Below are 19439 nucleotides of genomic sequence, written 5' to 3'. Positions count from 1 at the left end.
TGTCCCCTAGCACAAGCAAGGTGGGCAGCAGCAATGGATTTTATAGCATTTGCAGTGTGCCACATCTTCTGTAAAGCCTTTCTTCTTTGCTTCACCTATAGTTAATGACCTTCCTCCTTGGATCTCCTTTAGCATTTTTTTTGCAACTTTTTAATGGACTTTCCATAGAATATTGTATTAGTTACCTCTGTTTATTTCTTTTCTGCCTCTCCAGAGGCAGAGATTATCTAAACTCTGTATTTTCACTAATGTCTAACTTGATATGCTATACTGATATATTATCTACAGAAATATTGTTGAATAGATGGATGGATGAATGGATAGATTGATGGATGAGTGCAGAGATATCTGGAACACCAGCTAATGCTACCTCCTTCTGTACAGGAAGATCTAGCTATGCCTCTAATCGAAGAAGAGATAGATGGTCTTTCTGGACTCCTGTTTCCCTTCTACGATGCTGATACACACATGCTGTATTTGGCAGGAAAGGTAATATCCATGGAAAGCCACAATAAGTGAGATGTACTTGATCTTGTGAGGTGACTGAAGGTCCCATTGCCTGCTACCAAGCAGGGACATCCCCAGGAGTGCAAGCTCTCCTCCACCAATAAATTTTGCCTTCAGTATTTTAGCCACCACGCCGGCACCCATCTCCTTTTAAAGCATCAACATCTAAACTCTCCTAACTTTGTTCTTTGATAAATTCATTCATACTAAGTTATTCCTTGTGAGAGAAAAGTGAATTCGAAAGAGGACCTGCCTGAGAGGGCAATGCTTAACCCAAAGAGATCTTCTTGAAGGAGCAAAATTCAGACATCAGAGAAAGACTTAGGAAGTATTTTTAGTTTAGGTGGCTCCTCAATCACACCTCAGTAGCAACCTGGAGATGCAATTGGTTACCCTGGGCAAACAGCATTTCAAGGAAGATTTTAGGTACTGTGATAAAATAGTAAACAGGAGAGATTTAGGAGCAAAGGGACTTTCCTGGGGTTCTTCAAGTCATACCTCATATGTGAATTTCCATTCTGTCTACGGATAAAATCTCCAAATATTTCTGCCTAATATGTGGCCCTCAATCTGAGTTCTAGGTGCTAAACAAAGAAGAATATTTGCTTTTCCCCAGCATCAGAGCTGTATATCTACACCTTGAAGTGTCCCAAGCTCACTCAGAATTCTAGCTACATCAACTCATCCAGATTCTTCTCTTCCCTAAAGGACTAATAGAAAGGGTGGGTTAGAACCACCTCAAACTTGAAAAAAAGTTGACTATTAAATAAGTGGGAGTATTTATAATTTGGAAATGGACAAACTCTAAAAACCAAACAAAAAATAAGAGGGCATGATTTATTCTTTTGCTGATAGTCTAGACTGAAGAAAAAGATAGAAAAATAATAATGATGATGATGCACATTAAACCGAAAGTATGTTACATGTAAATGGTTTTTTTCTGGAGATCTAGTTATTAAACATTTGCCAGCATAAAACTTCCTAGAAGTCAGGAGGAAACAAGTCCTGGAAGAAGATAGGTGCTAAACATAAACATAAATTTAATTCCAGCTTTATTTGCGTGGTAGGACTATGAGACAGGGAAAGTTGAGGCCATTTTTCTTTTTTTGTAATTTGCAAAGGATTAAGGGAAACTGGATCATTAGGGCTGGTAGACAGGGCAAGACATAATAACTTCCTAGCCTTGGTACTTAAATGATGGGAGACATTCTGATTGGTGGTCTCTCTTGTGTATATTTGGGCTTTTCCTTCAACAAACCAAAGAGGAATAGCTTCCTTCTTTGAGAGATAAAGGACAAGGACTTAGGAACACAAGTGCTCTGACTCCAAATGTCAGAAGGATATGACTTCATTTAAGTTGTTTCAATGCAAGACCCTATGCTAGATGCTGAGAGAGAATATAATACACAAAACCTGCCCTCAGAGACTTCCATTCTTGTTGGAGAAATGACAGATAAAAAGGCAAATAATGCTTGATTCAAGTAAAACAGTCAGAGAATTATTATGAGGTATTGCATATTTAATTACCAAGTGAGTGGTACAGACCTGTTCAAACTATTTAGCCTGAGGAGAAGAGTACGCCCCTCTAATCATCTCCTGGGTGATCTCCAGGTTCCCAGGCTCTGTCACAAATGAGGGCAGAGGATCAGAGACAAGATTTCTCTGGCTGGGCTACCTTGAAGCAGGGGATAGTCAACATGTCCTGAGCCCCACAGTCTCTTCACACACTCCTATCCTAAAGGAAGTCATCAGATTATTAGCAATTTGGAAGCACCTTCATATAAGCAGGATTTTCCTGTTCTTTGGGAAGTAAGCTACTCGGGTCAGATATTCTCATCACTTGTATCTCCCTACAAAAAGCTAATGGGGAGAATCCTGATCTTCCCAAGGAATATGCCCCTTTCTCAAGGAAGGACACAGCTAACTCTTGTAAAATTGTATGTTTTTATTGGTCTCGGGCATCCCTGTTCTTTTCTCTTTCTCTTTTCATTGTGCTCCTAGAATCTTCACTCCCATCACCATCTTCACATTCTCTCCCTTATTCCTTACTCAAATCCTGTTCTCAGAAAAGGATTTAAAACTTACTCTCACTAAGGTACAAATAACTAGTGACAGTCTGAAGATTACTCTTTCCATAGGATCAGAAAAAGACCTAGAGACCATTTATTCCAACTATTTCATTTTACTTATAAACTGGGGCCCAGAGAATAGATCTTATGACTCATGTAAGTCATACAAATAGTAAATAGGGGAATTAAGATTTGAACCCAGGGGCTGCATGGGGGTGGAATAGGGGTGGTTATACTTTTATCAGGTAATGAAACCTTAAGCTGAAAGGATAATGTCCTAAAAAATGATTTAAAGTCTCGGAGCTGTTGTATTTTGCTAAGTCCCATTAGGACTTCCCAGTGCCTCAGAAATAAATATATTCACCTAAATCTGAGCCTAAAGGGATGGGAGTAGGGGTCCAGTTCTAGTTTTTAGCAAAGTAGGAGATATCTTTCAGTTCCCCAAATTTAATTTGTTCTATAAATTTCTGCAGCCAGTTGTCTAGAATGACTTAAGTCCTCTCCCATTCTGCCAACATTTTGTGTCTTGTATCTTCAGGTTATTTAAAGTTGGGAATGGGAATTTCAGATCTTCCTCTAAGCCAGCTGATGTGAATATGGAACCTTTCTCCTTCTTCCTCTCCTTCTCCATTTCTCATTCTTGTTTTTGCTTTGCAGGGAGATGGAAATATCAGATACTACGAGATTGGATCAGAGAAGCCATATCTAAGTTACCTCATGGAGTTCCGCTCCCCAGCCCCACAGAAAGGTCTCGGTAAGAGCTTCCACAGTGGATTGCAGCCCCTTCTCAAAGTCACACAAAACAAACAGTCAAAGTTCTGAACCAAGCCAGGGGCAAATCACTGGGAGTACAGCTGTATATTGTTTTGTATATTCAGAAGAGATAGGGATAGAATCTGTGATTTCACTGGGTTAGGGAACTTCCAGATGAGGAAATCACTTCTACCAATGCAGCTAGCAATTCCCTCTTTACAACTTATCATTTTATAGAACTAGAACACTTGAAATGATATTTTTGTCCATGGACATACAGCTACATGCTCAGACTGGACTGGCTCTGTCTATAGAATAGGGCGCTAGGGCGAGGAAGAAATTGGGAAATCCTTCCAAAGTTTTTATTTAAGCAAATTATCAAATCAATACACAGCATATAACATTTTTGGATTATGGGATTTGGAACTGGAAGGGGCTCTTTCATTCTATTCCCTAATTTTACAGGGGGTGAGTGGGGACAAGTCCAAGGGGGAATTGACCTTCCAAGGTCACACAAGTCACAAGTCAGAGACAAGATTTGAACTCAAAGCCTCAAATGCTAAATCAAAAGCTTTTCTCACTGCACTTCATTGCCAGAATGCCATAGCCTCATTAAAGCAGGTCACCTAAGAGTTGCTTTAGCTCTGTCTCCGATTTATTATTTCACTTAAGTTCCTACTATTGAGCTTTTTGTGTCAAAAATGAATTTACAGGACCAGCAGACTCTTCCCTGGGAGCTGGTTTTCCTTTCACTGGTGAATGTTAGAATCATATGAATTTTTCTAAGGAATGAAAAAAAAAAAAAGACTTTTACTGGGTATCCTGAGCACATGAACAGTTTCCAGAGGCCTTTCTTGATGTGTGTCCCATCTCTTTCTCCCTACTCCCTCTACTTCTTTTCTTTTTTCTCTCCCTCATCTCTTTTTATAAGTATTCCTCTTCTCTCTTTTTCATACCCTTCAGTCTTATACACACAAATATACATACACAACAACCAACTAGAATTTATACAGATTCTAATATGTGCAGGAAGGCACTGTATTAAACACTTTACAAATATGTCATTTGATCCTCAAATGCTCCTGAGAAACAGATGTTATTATGATTCCCATTTTACAGTTAAGAAAACAGGCCAATAGAGATTAAATTATTTGTCCAAGGTCACACAGCTAATATCTGAGGCTAAATTTGAACTTAGGTCTTCCTAACTCCAAATTGAATACTATATATATGCTGAGCCTTCAGAGAGCATAAGGAAAAAAAAATTGTGGACTTGTTTTAAGATTAAAATATATCTAAAATATGTTTTTAATTTTTTTTTTTTTTTTTTGTCCACAGAACCTAGGGCATAGCCCTTCAAATATACAGATCTTTGGAGAACTTCATTCATTCTTTCTTCCATCCATCCATTTATTTATTCATAAATTCATAAAAATCCATCTCTTTATTCACAAAACATTAAATAAGTGCTTTCAATGTGCAGGGCACAGGAGAAAATACAGATTAAGTAAGATATTGTCCTGACTCTTATCTTACAATCTAGTAAAGTGCTTACTTTGAGAAGTTGATAGCCATCATAACTTTGTCACTAACTAGTTGTGTGTCTAAGGATAAGTTCATCAGCCTCTCTGTGCCACTGTTTCCTCATCTGTTAAACTAGAGTTTTAGATTAAATAATCTCCCAGAGTCCTCATAGAGCTGAAATTCTATGATTCCAGTCAGACCAGCTTGGAGAAGTGGATATTGAAAGAATTTCTGGTGGCTTCTGACTTAGAAATGGGTTCTCATCATGTGATAGCCTAGCCAGATAAGGATCCAAGCACTCCTTCCTGCACTTTTGCTGGTGAGGGTGAGCATCTCAAGAACTTAGAACAGTTCTCTCCCCTTCACTTCCACTTCTTCCTTTGCCCACACTCAGGAGATGGGACAGGACATGTATCTGCCTGGGATTCCACTGGACATAAATGTTTATGCTCTCCTTCCACAGGGGTGATGCCCAAGCATGGTCTGGATGTGTCAGCTTGTGAAGTATTCCGGTTCTACAAGCTAGTGACCCTGAAAGGCTTGATTGAGCCCATCTCCATGATTGTGCCTCGGAGGGTAAGTATAGCTTCTGTCGCAGGAAAGAGAGGTCATCAGACAATCAACATGTCAAAACTTGAATATCTACTAAGTTAGATGTGTTAAACAGCTCAGATACTGTGCAGATACTGAAAAATCGAAATACATAATTTTTGAGTTAAAAGGGCTTATAATCAAGTGGTATGGGTAAGGGCACCCATTGACACATATGAACTCTCCTAGACTTAGGAAATGGCTTTCCCAAGATCTAGCAGCCTTTTCACATTATGGAAATTTATTGGTGAAGCAACAAGTCTTTGCTGAGTGCCTATGTGCTTATATCTGCTATTTCTGTGGCAGATAAAGAAGTATAACCCATATTCCCTGCCCTCAAGAAACTTATAGTTTATCTAGGAAGGCAGAACTTAAAAAACAACAAACCCTACAATAGCAACAAAATCTTTAGTGCCTCCCCAATTTCTATAAGATAAAATACCAATTTCTTAGCCTTTTTTTTAAGGGATTCCACGTGATGGTTCTAACTCAAGAAATAAACAGCTTTATTTTTTATTCTTTTTTATATTTTATTATTCTCTTTGGCTATGTTCCAGTCAAACAGTGTTATGTTAGATACTCTGTCTTCAGATCTGGTGTATTTAGATAGGTAGCTCCTTTCCTCCCTAATTCCTGGATGCACACTCTCCTTATCCCTCCATTTTAGAATCATTGTCTTCTCAAGTTCAAGTGTCAGCTCCTTCATGAGGTCTTCCCTTATTCTTTCAGTTAACAGTGCTTTCTCTTTCAATTTTTCTTGCCCTCTGTTTGTATAGAATGTAAGCTCTTTGAGGGCAGAGACTACTGGCTACATCTTTGTGTCAATGGTACCTAGCAGGCAATTAAGGAATATTTCTCAAATTTAATTGAATTGGAAGCCAAATCTAATGGAGTGGAAAAGTGAAAAGCATAAACAATAAACAAAAGAAATTTACATGCTTTTTTTGTTGTATATTTGAGAGGAATAGCAAATTGTACATAGCAGATTTGCAGTTTCATGTACGATCATCTTTTTTTATCATACTATGTTATGGAAATGCTTGTTTTATTCAATAAATTTGAAATATAATTTAATAACAATTCTCCCCTCTCCCCCAAAAAAGACATAAACAATAGGTCACAGAGGAAATTGGAGAAAAGAAAACATCACTTTGGTCAGGGATTCATTCATTCAACAAGCTTTTAGTAAATATTAACTATGTAATAGGCATTGTGCTAAATTCTGGGGATGGAAAAACAGAAGTGAGATAATCCCTGCCCTCAGGGAGCTTCTACTCTACTAAAATTCAGATAGGTGAGAGGGGTGTGGCTGGATACTCTATAACAAGAACAAATAGAGTCAGAAATGACTATGATGTCTTTGGGGGAGGCTGAGGAAATTTCTCATTCTTTTAGATTTAAAATGTGATTTTTAAGTTGTAACACACACACACACAAACACACATTACATCACACCACACAGGAAAGCAGGAGCAACTTCTCCATCCCTTCCTTTTAGAGTTGTATTTCTTCATTCCACTATTTTTTAACCCAGGGAATACTCAAGGGTGGTTCAAGACTTGTTCTTTAAGATGGCTGTTAGTTAAGGGAGATCTTTGGTTGGGATGGGGTGAAAGTTTGGTTCTGACATCAGGCAAAAAAAAATTTTGGCTCATTACAAGCTTGTAGGACATTAGAGCTGATAGGACCCTTTAAGACAAATTCTGTTGAGCTCTAGAAATGTTCAAAACCCTATGGTAGGCATAGTGGGATTACAAAAATAAAGGAGCCAGAGTCTCAGACATCAAGAAACTAGCAGTTTACTTGAAGAGGTAAAATATATTCATACACAGAACCAGAAATAATAACACAAGGTGGTATATGATGTGTCAAGTATGAATGTTTTCTCCTCAGATAAGCCATAAACAACTCGAAAGCAGAAACTATTTCTTTTTTCAGTCTTTGTATTTTCACTACCTAGCATAGTGATTAATTAAGGCGAGTGCTTAATTAATGCTTATTAATTGATTGGTGGAAAAAAATGAGAAGTACAGACATTATGTGTTTCAAGTATAAAGAGGAGAGAAAGATCACTCTGTGTTGGGGTGGCTCCATAGAAGAGGTAGGATGTAAACTGAGTCCTCTCTGAACAATGGTTAACAGTGAGACTCTAGATTGACTGGAATGCAGCATTCCCCCTAAGCAACCTTCTGCAACTCATCTGCCCTCCCCCCATTTGCTGGCCTTTCTGTTCTTTCTCATCTGTAGTCAGAATCTTATCAGGAAGACATTTACCCCATGACCCCAGGAACGGAGCCAGCTTTGACCCCTGATGAATGGCTGGGAGGCATCAATCGAGGTAAGATTCTGAAACGCTGGGTTTTTAAGATGGTCCCTTCTCTGACCAGCTCTCCCCTGGGGATTATAGCTTCCCAGGAAAAGGGGCACCAGAAATGGAGTTTTCATTCCTCAACCTCTTTTCCAAGACCAAGGCAACTAGGTCACAGCTGGGAGGTCTCCCATCTCAGAGTAAACTCGTGTTAGTCAAGTCAAGAACCAATTCTACCCATGGTTGAAGAGGCTAGCACCCATATGGTATAATTTCAGGGGCCCAATGCATCCCTCTACCTCTTCTAACCATTTTGTTGCTGACTATAACTTTGTCCATTGTACTTCCAACCAGATATAATGGGTTATAATTTAATATAAATTAAAATTTTGTTTTGAGAAGTTCACAACTTCTTCCTTTCTGCCTGGGAAGAACTGGAAATTAGAGAATAAAATAACAAAAGGTTAGTGTTGAGGGATTTTAGAAGATCATCTGGTCTAGGAGTTCTTAATCTTTTAATTTTTCATGGACCCCTTCATTCATTTATTAACGCTCTATCTCAGAATAATATTTTTATTTTTCCCATTCAAGTTCTCAGGCCATTTGAAATCTTTCCATGGCGTCTTTGAACCCTCTTCCCAATTAAGAACTCCTGATCTAGTCTACCCCACCCTATCCTCTCATTTTACAAAAAGGAAACCAAGGCCCAAAAAGCAGACTGGAATTCAGGCCTTCCAATTCTTATTCCAGTGCTCTTGTGATTATTTCACACCAGAGCCATAATTGGCAATTTTTGCAACTAGGGCTACTGACATAAGAGTGGGAAGGAGCTTACCTGGAATATGGCTGTCAATTGAGGAAACTATGATGTATCATGAGGTTGTGCTGAAGAATTGCAAGTTCTGTCAGTGCCTTTTAAATTGTAGCACTCTGAGTCAAAGGCCAGTTAACCTATCTTAGTTATGATTGCAATCATACTAAACCTAAGTTCTTCCTGATTCTTAAATCCAATGTATTCCCTATTGCTCACTATTTACTAAATAAAAATAAAATACAAGCTAATTAGCTTAGTATTTTTTTAAGCCCTCAACAATCTGATTCCAACCCAGTTTTCCACCTTTTCTTTCTTTTTTTCACATACTCTACATACTAGACAAACTTTACATCTCATGTCCAACATCTTTCTGCATTTTGCATGCATGGAATGCCCTCTCCCTTGCTTCAAGGCCTCTCATAAATCTCATCTTCCTTCAAGACTCAGTTCAAGTGTCATCTTTTCCATGAAGCCTTCTCTGATACTTCTCACATATTTGTGTTCTCCCCTCCTCTTCTTATCTTATTCTGACTTCTCTGTAAAAAGCAGTATGTCCCTCTCCTATAAAACATAAGCTCTTCAAAGGCAATCTGTATTTAAAAAGTACAAAAATAATGTATGCTATTCTCTTAGGATGAGAGCCCATGTTACCTACCTGTCCTGCTTATCCTCCTATTGTAGCATCTACCTTTTTGCTTATTGCTTGTCAACAAAAATAGGACTCCAAAGTATATTATAATCACTTCTTGACTTATACAATGTCAAAATACCATCCTTCAATAAAATTTAATTTAGCAAATATTTATTAAGTACCTATTGTGTGCAAGGCATGTGTTGGGTGCTAGGACACAAAGATATGTGCTATATAGACTCTACTTTCAAAGAATTTGTGTCTAATAAAGATATGTTATACAAATAACAATTAAATAAGGCAGAGTGAGGTAAATATAAAAGAGAAGACCAGGTAAAGTTCTGTGAGAAATTTGAAAGAAGAAATCCAAGGGTTGAAGAGAGAGGGAAGTGATCAGAGAAGATTTCATAGAAGATGTAGTTTCTTACTGCTGTTCTTCAGTCATTTCAATCTTGTCCAACTCTTCTTAATCCCATTTGGGGTTTTCTTGGTAAAGACATTGGAATAGTTTCCCATTTCCTCCTCTAGCTCATTTTACAGATGAGGAAATTGGGGTAAAGAGGGTTAAATGGTTTGCCTAGAGTCATACAGTTAATGTCTGAAACATATCTGAACTCAGGAAAATGAGACTTTCTGACTTCATGTCTGACATACCCTATCCACTAAGTCACCTGGTGGAATTGGTAATACTTGGGTCTTAAACAGAAGGATTCCATAGATTGGGATGGGAGACAAAGAATTTTTTTCAGGTATGAGGTCGAGTGTGAATAAAGGCAGGGAGATGGATGAGGGCAGAAATTGAGAATGATAGATGGAGAGTCTATGAGCTCAGTCAGAAATTAGAGCACATGAGGGAAAAGTGGGGTTGGCATGTGATAAGGTTGAAAAAGTAGATAGAGTTAGATTGTGGAGGATCTTGTTTGTCAAATCATGAGTTTGGCAGAAGTCTGAGATGATGGAGTTTCTGAGTGGATCAAGAGATTAGTAAGGTTTCTCGAGCATTGGTATGAAGGATGGCAAAGAGAAAACAGGACAGAGAAAGGAAAACCAGTTAGTAGACCCTTAGAATCAGTTAGGTGAAAAGAGGTGGGGGTCTAAGCTAGAGCAATTGCTTTGGGAGCATAGAAGTGGTTGTAGATACAACAGATATAGAGATAGATTCAACAAAACCTGACAACTGACTAGCTATGGGGAGGGATGAGGGAGAAGAAAGACTTAAAGAGATATCTAGGCAGTACAGTGGAGAGTGCTAAAGACTCCAGGTCCAGTCAGAAAAACCTGAGTTCAAATACAACCTCAGATATTTACACTGTTCTTGGCAAATCACTTAACCTATATTTGCCTCAGTTTCCTTATCTGTAAAATGGATAGTACCTCTCTTTCCCGGGATTGTTATAAAGATCAAATGAGATGTACTTTTCAAATCTTAAAAGACATATGTGCAGCAGAGAACAAAAGAAAACCTAAAAGAAAGCAAAGATGGACAGTTCTAAATACAATGTTTTCTATTATTATATAGGCTTTCTTGAAATGGAAATTTATTGTTACATATTTGGAATCCTGTCTTATGTTCTGCTGTGCACATGACAATTTTTTCTTTTTCTATCTTTTTTCTATTTTTGTATTTAAGTTTTAAATAAATACATTTTTAAGCTAGGTAGCTTAGGTTATAAGCTAAAGTGATTGGGACTTTGGTGGTGCTATCAAGTACAACAACAAAAGAGAAATGAGTAGAAAGGGGGAGGTTTTAGAGAGAAGATGATGAGTTCAATTTTGCACGTGTTGAATTTGAAGAGTTAGCAATATGTCCCTATAGAAATACCCAACAGGCAGCTGGGAATATAGAAGTAGGACTCTAGGAAAAGGTTGGGAGAAGAAAATGTGGGTGTCTTCTGCATGGAAGGTGTCGTTAGAGCCACATGACTGCATGAGATTGTCAAGGAAGAGAGTATAAAAAGAGAAGGGGGCTACAGGCAGAACCTTGGGCAACATGTATACAAAACATTCCAACATACAGACTCATTTTTACTTAGTAGCTTAACACTGAACTAAGACCTCTGGAACACCCTGAGTAACAAAAATGTGGTTGGCCAGAATCTTAGAATCCTGCTACTAAATGAGATCTCTGGAGTCGTCTAGCTTGTCCTAGTTTCAGATAGGAATAAACTTAGTCAGCCAAAGGAGAAAAAGCTTCTTCCCTCAGTCACTTTATGTCAAATATGAAGAGCCTGATTATCTGGCATCTCTTCTTTAGAGATCCCCTGCTATAAAGGGGACTTAATATCCCTGATGTGTCTGTGGGGAAGAGATACTTTTTAAGCTTTGAGATCCTGGGAAAAGGAGGGAAAGAAGATGGCAGAAGCAAGAGGCACTATGCTATTATAATGGAAGGAGTCTCTGATTTGGAGATGGAAGGGCTGGAATTACATCCTGCTTCTGACTCCACACTTTTGAGGCCTCTTGGTTTGATGTAAGTGAGACCAGGATGAACAAATTTACAAAAGGAATCACTAAATTTTGAAGTTGGAAGAGACCTCATCAATCATGTAGACCACCCCAAATCCATTAAGGATTACTACTTCAACACACCCAACAACTTGTCATCAAAGCTCTGCTTGAAGACCTCCAAAGAAGGCAAATCTATGCCCTCTCAATGAGTTCTTCTTTGGGATAACTTGAATTATTAGGAAATTTCACCTTACATCAAGCCTAACTTCTGCTATTGGCAACTACCACCCATTGCTTGTAGATCTTCCTGCTGGGGCCATATTTCTCTTTCCCATAGGAAGCTCACAAATGAGAACTGTCCATCAAATATGATCATTAATGCTTCTATTCTCCAAGTTGAACATCCCCAGTTCTTTCAACTAAACTTCATATAGCATAGACTCAAAATTGGAATCTGTGGACAGATAATTCTGGTTGCTTTCCTCTGGATGCTCTACATCTTATCAATGTACTCTCTATAAGTACTGTAACACAGAACTAAACAAAATACTTTGGATGTGGTCTGACAGCACAGCAGAAGACATCAGGACTATTATTTCCTCATTTCTCAAGGTTATACCTTATTTAGTATAGGCCAAGCTTATATTAACTTTCTTGCCTTCCATATCACACTACTGACTGATTCATAATGAATTTGCAGCCTAATAAGACTCTCAGATCTTTTTTGGTTAAACTTCTATGTAGCTATCCATCTGCTTTTAAAGTTGATATTTTGGACCCAAATGTAAAACTTTACATTTATCCTTATTAAATTTTATCTTATTGGATTTTGCCCATCATTCTAACTTATCAAGAACTTTTATAGATCCTGATTCAGTCACTTTCCTTTTCAAATCTCTTACACAATGTCTTAACTGTCATATAACTTTTAGGATTTAGGCTTGTTTATGGAAGGAGGAAGGTGAGGTTTCCTCAGCAATAGTAATAATACTTTCTATTTTCTTGGCACTTTTAATTTTGCTATGCACTTTCATATTTGTTTCACTCTTACAAAATCTTGTAGAGGGAGCACTAGGCAATGAGTTACTCTAATCTTCAAGTCTCAAGAAACCAGTCTTTAGTCAGCTGATGATACGAAGGACAAAACACTGATCTTAGAATGAGAAAGACTTGAGTTCAAATATGGCTTCAGACATTTTCTAGCTGTGTGACCCTAGCCAAGTCACTTCATCTCTATTTTCCCAACTGTAAAATGTGGATCATAACAGCCTCTACTCTCCACAATTGTTGTGAACATCAAATAAGATAATATTTGTGAAAACTCAGAGTACAGTGACTGGTACATAGTAGACACTGTATTAGTGCTTATACTTTTCTCTTCTCTCTTCCCAAGAGACAGAAATATAGTCTCTTACTTAAGTCTAACTACAGGATTTATCAATAACCACCATGATATACACATACAAAAAGGATACAGAGGCATATGTGCTAATCAGCTCCACTGGCCATGTTGTTTGTTTCTCAGCTGTCTGGTCTCTGAGAAGCAAAGTGTCACATGTTAATAATTCAAGGAAACTTGCTGAGTTCAGAACTACAGACTAAGTTTGAGTGGTAACAGCAGTTAGGATCAGTGCTATCTTATTTTCTGTGGGCCAACAGAAGCCCTTTTCAAATACACTACTCCAAGAACATACTAATTATGAGTAAACTAAAGAAGGAACTAACCAGGTATCCAAAGGTTTGTTAGGAGAAAGCTGTTAGAAAGGGAGATCCCTCTGAGACATAAATATGGTAAGCTCCTTTACTAAAATAGAAATAAAATTAAACCTCATTAAGTGTCTTATTTTTGCAAGTGAATACAAGGTAGATTTGAATTAAGCTTGCACACAAAACACTTCAAATTTATTTAAAAATAAGAATGCTTTTAAATGGCTTTAAAAAAGGAAGTTCTTAAAATCATTTGCTGTTAAGGGCTATCCTCAAGGATTCATCAGCCATATTGTCTGTGTGTGTGTGTGTGTGTGTGTGTGTGTGCGCGCGCAGGCGCACGCATGTGTGAACATGCGTGCATGTGTGTATGTGTGTGAGAGAGAGAAAGAGAGAGAGTTGTAAGAGGCTCAGTTTGATTATATTTCATCAGACACATATGATTATTATTTATGGATGAGAAAATTGAGGCCAGAGGAAATGCAGCAACTGGTTCACAGTAACAGTAACAGAGCTGGGATCAGAACACTCATTTCTAAATTCACATTCCCATACTAAAACAAGTTAAAAGGTGGTGGGGGGTGGGGAGGTGTTTGAACAGGGAGGAGGTATTGCCCAAGAAAATATAATGAAATTGTCACGACAGCTCACTAATCCAGTTGGTCCTATTACAAACCCAGCTGACAGCCTCTTGCCTCCCCTAGATCCAGTGCTGATGTCTTTAAAAGAAGGCTATAAGAAATCTCCCAAAGTGGTGTTTAAGGCCCCAGTCAAAGAAAAGAAGAGTGTTGTGGTCAATGGAATAGATTTATTAGAAAATGTCCCACCCAGGACAGAAAACGAGGTAAGGAACATAAGTTATTACATCCATGAGCCCTCAAAGAGGGAGACCTTTAAATTTCAATTATGTGTTTCAGGCCTTCAAACCAGCTTCCCTCCCAGCCATCTTTCTTTTTGTGACAAATTCCATAAGCAGCCTGCTGTTAGCTTCCATTGCTGCTCTGACCCTCATAAATACCATCTGGAGAAGGGAGGGGGGTAGGGTTCCCCCCCCATCAGAAACCTTAAATTCACTTTTGCTAAGAATTGTGTTTCCTGTCATGGATTCAGTTTCAAGCCATTATTGTTGCTAGCTGTTACTGGTGTTATAAATCACTGTCTTCACCTGCCGTGATGTTTAGGTGGTGATGGCAACTGACAATTCATTGTTATGTATTTTTCTTGGGGATGGAATGTGAGAAGGGCCAGCATAGGATTTATCCCTTGTGCCAGAGGCAACATGGCTTAGTAGATAGAGGGCTGGGCCTGAATTCAGGAATTATTTTGAATCTTGCTTCAGATTGTTACTAGCTGAGAGACTGAATAAGTCATTTAATCTCTCTCAGCCTCAGTTTCCTCAGTTGAGGATCAAAATAGCACCTACCATTATAGGGTTGTTATGAAAATCAATGCTATATGAGCTCTTGTTATTGATTATTAAAAGACTTCATGAACTTTTAATTGTCATGTGAACTTAAGCCCCTCTCATATAACCACATACACATTTTATTAGATCTTCCTAAGGATTTCTCCTTATAACCTGTAGTTCTGTAAAGATGCCTCAAAGATATTGTTGAAAACACTTCACTTACTCAAGAGTCACTTATCTAGTCAGCTTTACCTGAATGGAACTTGGAAGTTTTTAAAATATTGGCATCAAAGCAACACAGATCAAATGCTATCTTGTGTTTCTGTAGCATATTAAGATTTCCAAGGGGCTTTATATACGTTAGGTCTACAACTCTGTGAGAAAGATAGAGTGACTAGTGTTGTTGTCATTCAGTCACATCTAATTCTTCATTGCCCCGTACTGGGTTTTCTTGGCAAAGATACTGGAGTGATTTGCCATTTCCTTCTCCAATGGATAAAAGCAAACAAGTTAATTGGCTTGCTCAGCTAGTGAATGTCGGAGACCACATTTGAACTCAGTTTTCCTGACTCCAGGCCCAGAACTCTGTCCACTATGCCTCCTAGGTGCCTCCATCATTCCCAATTTGATGATAAAAGGGAGGTTTAAATGGGTTAATAGACTTGCCTAATTGACACCTAAGTGATGGTCCTGTGTTTCTAAGTCCAATGTTTTAGCGGTACTCTAACATACTACTTCCGTAAAGTTAATATCTTTTGCCCATTGGACAGTGTTTCAATCTTCCCATCCCACTGGCTCAGTGCTATTGGCTGCTTACCTGGTTTCTCAGCCCATAACAAATTATAGAGGATGGAGGAAAGATGCTAGAGGCGGGGACTCTGGGTAGGCACAGAAAGCTATAAAAAATAAAATACCAGAACTACAAAAGTAGAGTGATCTGGGGCCATTTAGTGAAAGGGAAAACAGGAGTAGACACTTCAGTGGTCCCAAGAGCATCCCTGTATTATATAGCATTGATGTCTATGATGAAGATTCTGAATCATAGAGAAAAGATTGAATCGTGTACTGTGCTGTATCTTAAAAGGCAGAGGAATACATTTTACATTTTGGAAAGATTTCCATCCCAAATGGTTAAAGTGAAAAGAATAGAGCTTTGGCTTTTAAAGGGATATGCGTCAGTCATCTGGAAAATTCACTTACATAGGGCAGTGCATTCCCTGATGATGCCAGATAAATGAGACACTGCCGTTTTAAGCCAGAATAGGGCCAAGGCTCATTCTTGCTCAGAAACACAGTGACCAAGCCTGCAGTACTCTAATTTAATAAGATCTTCTAGTTTACAGGAGAAAATGGCCACCAGCACTTAGAGCAGTGGGTGGTGAAAAGCTGATTCACTGAGACTCCGGGATGGTGAGAGGGGTGTGTATATGTGCGCAGAACTCTGGGGGAAGGTGAGATTTGAAAGCCTTAGGGTTGGGGGTGGTGAAGCCTTCGAAATGAGGGCACTATCCCAGGCGCTCACTTTTCTCTTTATTCTCTTTCCACCCCCATCTGTTTGGCCCTCCCTCTCAGCTCCTCCGAATGTTCTTCCGACAGCAGGACGAGATTCGGCGATTGAAAGAGGAGCTCTCCCAGAAAGACATCCGCATTCGGCAGCTGCAGCTGGAACTCAAAAACTTACGGAACAACCCCAAGAACAATTAGCTCCCCAAAGGCTCATTTTCTAAATAAACTCTCTGTTTATATTTGCTCTTTAATTTTCCTCCCATTCACTCTCTCCTCTACCCATCCCCCAACCTTCTTCCCCATCCCCATCCCCACCCCCACCCCCAAGATAAGCCAGTGCTTGAGCAGCTTGCCAACGGGCTGCGCTCACCGATAACTGGAATTATGTGCTTTGGTCCCTTTATCTCACACTAAAAAGAGGCAACAGATGACCCTGTCGGACTGACCAGTGCTGCTGTAACTGAAAACTACTGTCCTTGGAGAGGGCTGGCTCTGGATTTTTACCCCTACGGTTTTCTTGGAGGAACTAGTGGGTAGCCTCTCTTCTGATGGATCATCAGATTATAGATCTCACCAAGAAGAGCTACATAAAGCTGGCCGGAAGACCACCTGGAGAAGCTGGGGGAAGCCAGGCTGACCGCGGTTAACTTTTCCCATGCAGAGGGCGGCAGCGGGAATACACAGCTCTCAATAGCTGGAGCTCAAAGCCACTTGCTTGTAGATGCCATAAAGTAAGGGCTTAATTCGCTGATGTTATTCGAAAAATTCCCTTTTCCTCCTCTTCTTCCACCTCCCTCCTCTCATCTTTCAAAACAGCCCCTATAAACCTCAGTTCTTAACTTGGAAGAGCCAGGTTTTCTTTTTTCCCCTTTTCCACCAAAAAACAACCTCTGTGTCTTTAAAACCAAATCAAACACCTAGTGAAATAACCATCCCTTGTATTGGCATAGCGCATTTATACTTTTCAAAGCACTTAAACATAAATGATTTCATTTGACTTTCACAATAATTCTGTGTAGCAGAGCGGGGAATATTATTCCTATTTTACAAATGAGGAAACCAAGGCGTGAAGTAAAGTGACTCATTCCAAATCACCCAGATAATGGCACAGCATGAACTTGAAGTCAGGTCTCCTAATGCAGGCAGGGTTTTTCTCATAGTCATGATATCATTATCAGTGGGGCTTATCATGTCCAAGTCACCCTGGGAAATTTTGACATTAGGGAAATCCTTTTACACTCTCAGCATAAATTGTGCCAATTGTCTTATAAAGACCTGGACTGAGCCTTTTCAAGCAGTGAGGCACTTCTCCTCTTCCTTGGGTCTTCTCTGGTCTCCTCCTCCCAAGAACTCAGGCTGATACGATGCCCTCTTCTCTGTGAGGCATGAGACTACAATGGCCAGAATTTGGACCCCTAAGGAAGACAAAACAAGCCTTCTTTTCTTCTTTCTTTCTTCTTCTTCTTCTCCTTCTCCTTCTCCTTCTTCTCTTCTTCCTCCTCCTCCTCTTCCTCTTCTTTTCTCTCTTCTCCCTCTCTCTCCCTCCCTTCTTCCCCTCCTCTCTGTCCCTTTTTCTCTATATATCTCTCTCTCCCTCTTTCTTCTTTCTTTCTCCTTCCCTATTTTCTGCCCCTCTTTCTCCTCTCTCCTCTCTGCCTCTCTCCCTCTTCCCTCATTCTCTGTCTCTCTCTCTCCTTCCTTCTCTCTCCTTTTTCTCCCTTTCTTACTCCCCTTCCTTTCCCCTTCTCTGCCACTCCCTCCCTATTCCTCTCTCTTTCCCTCCTCTTCTCTCCTTTCCCTCCTCTTCTCTCCTTTCTCTCTTCTTCCCTCCCTGTCTCTCCCCACTCTCATATACATATACTAGCCAAATGCTATTCCACTCTGGTTCTTCTGCACACATCTTTTTCCCTGTGGTAACAACTGGGCCAAACACATCTATTTATGTTTGTGATGACTAGATGGCAAGGCCAGGCAAGCTATAAAGCCCAACAGCTGGGTTTATCACTGTTAACTTTTCCAGTGTTATGTGCCACAGCCAAGTAGCTACACAAACCCACCACATGGGAGCTAAGTCCACATGAGCCACTGGCTACTGTGGACTTCTAACCCATTCCCTTGCTTTCTCCCACTGCTATGTAGGGCCTTTTACATGACTATCTAGCACTAGCTGGATGAAAGTATTTCTCTGTCCACTCACACCTTTTGCTTTCTTTCCCATCTCCTTACTTGAACTGTGTTGTCTCCTGTGATTATTTATGCCGCCACATGAGGATAGTATTGAAATAAAACGTTTTCAAGATATCAAAAATGGACTTGGTAGTCTCCTTTAGCCTCTGGTTGTTTTAATTATTTCTGTAATGGCGGTATTTTGGCTAGTGGCCCTATAGCCATATCCACTGCCTTTCCCAGGGAACAATACACATCTATTCATCCTGTACCCTAACTTCATTCATTTTTTTTCTTTAGCTTTACATTCTTTCATTTATTCATTCTTGTATTCACTCATCCAAAAAAATATTCACAGCCCTGAATTTAGGCACTGAATAGCAAAGAGTAGAATAAGGCATAGTCCCTGCACTCAGTGAACTTACACTCTAGTTGAGGGGACAAAGCTAAGACATGAATAGGTAAATCTAAGACCATATAAAATTAAGTGCTAAGTTTGAACTGTGGTGGTCAGGAATAACTTGATGAAGGAAACAGGACTTGCAATTGCCCTTGAAGAATGTATTTGAACTGGTGGAGAAGAAGAGGGTGAGTATCTAAGGAAGAAGCAGAGCTCACTTGGAGTTAGGGAAGAGGCCATAGCAATCTTGTCTAACTTCATTTCTGAGATGTGGATCAGAGAGGTGAATCAGCTTTAGAGCTTGGAACACTGAGGTGATACCATCTATGCCTTTTGGAGGCCAAGAAAGATGTTCTTATGGGAATCAAAGCTTTGGGATCAGTTATGGAGTTCCCTAAGCCTAGCAGACACCTAGATATGTTATCATACCTACAATTTCTCACTCCATAACAAGGATCAGCATCAACAAGCATATATTAAGAACCTATAATGTGCCAAGGACTATACTAAGTGCTAGGGATACAAGGAAAAGAAAAGATTGTCCTTGTTCCAAGAAGCTTGTGGTCAAATGGGGGAAAGAATCCTAGAACTTAGAATTGGACAGACA

General features: G+C 39.4%; 1 protein-coding gene across 1 annotated transcript in view; it reads left to right on the top strand.

Moving 5' to 3' along the window:
• CORO2B (coronin 2B) overlaps positions 1-18574 on the top strand; it is a 233933-nt gene extending 215359 nt beyond the window's left edge. The window contains exons 7-12 of the mRNA XM_051980781.1: positions 385-489; positions 3234-3330; positions 5317-5429; positions 7692-7782; positions 14057-14196; positions 16333-18574. Coding sequence (XP_051836741.1) covers positions 385-489; positions 3234-3330; positions 5317-5429; positions 7692-7782; positions 14057-14196; positions 16333-16464 — 678 coding nt within the window. The 3' untranslated portion in view covers positions 16465-18574. The remainder of the gene's footprint in view (positions 1-384; positions 490-3233; positions 3331-5316; positions 5430-7691; positions 7783-14056; positions 14197-16332) is intronic.
• Positions 18575-19439: the final 865 nt, after the last annotated feature.

Source organism: Antechinus flavipes, chromosome 2, assembly GCF_016432865.1.
Source record: "Antechinus flavipes isolate AdamAnt ecotype Samford, QLD, Australia chromosome 2, AdamAnt_v2, whole genome shotgun sequence".
Classification (NCBI taxonomy): Eukaryota; Metazoa; Chordata; class Mammalia; order Dasyuromorphia; family Dasyuridae; genus Antechinus; species Antechinus flavipes.
This window is presented reverse-complemented; position numbering and strand designations above follow the sequence as displayed.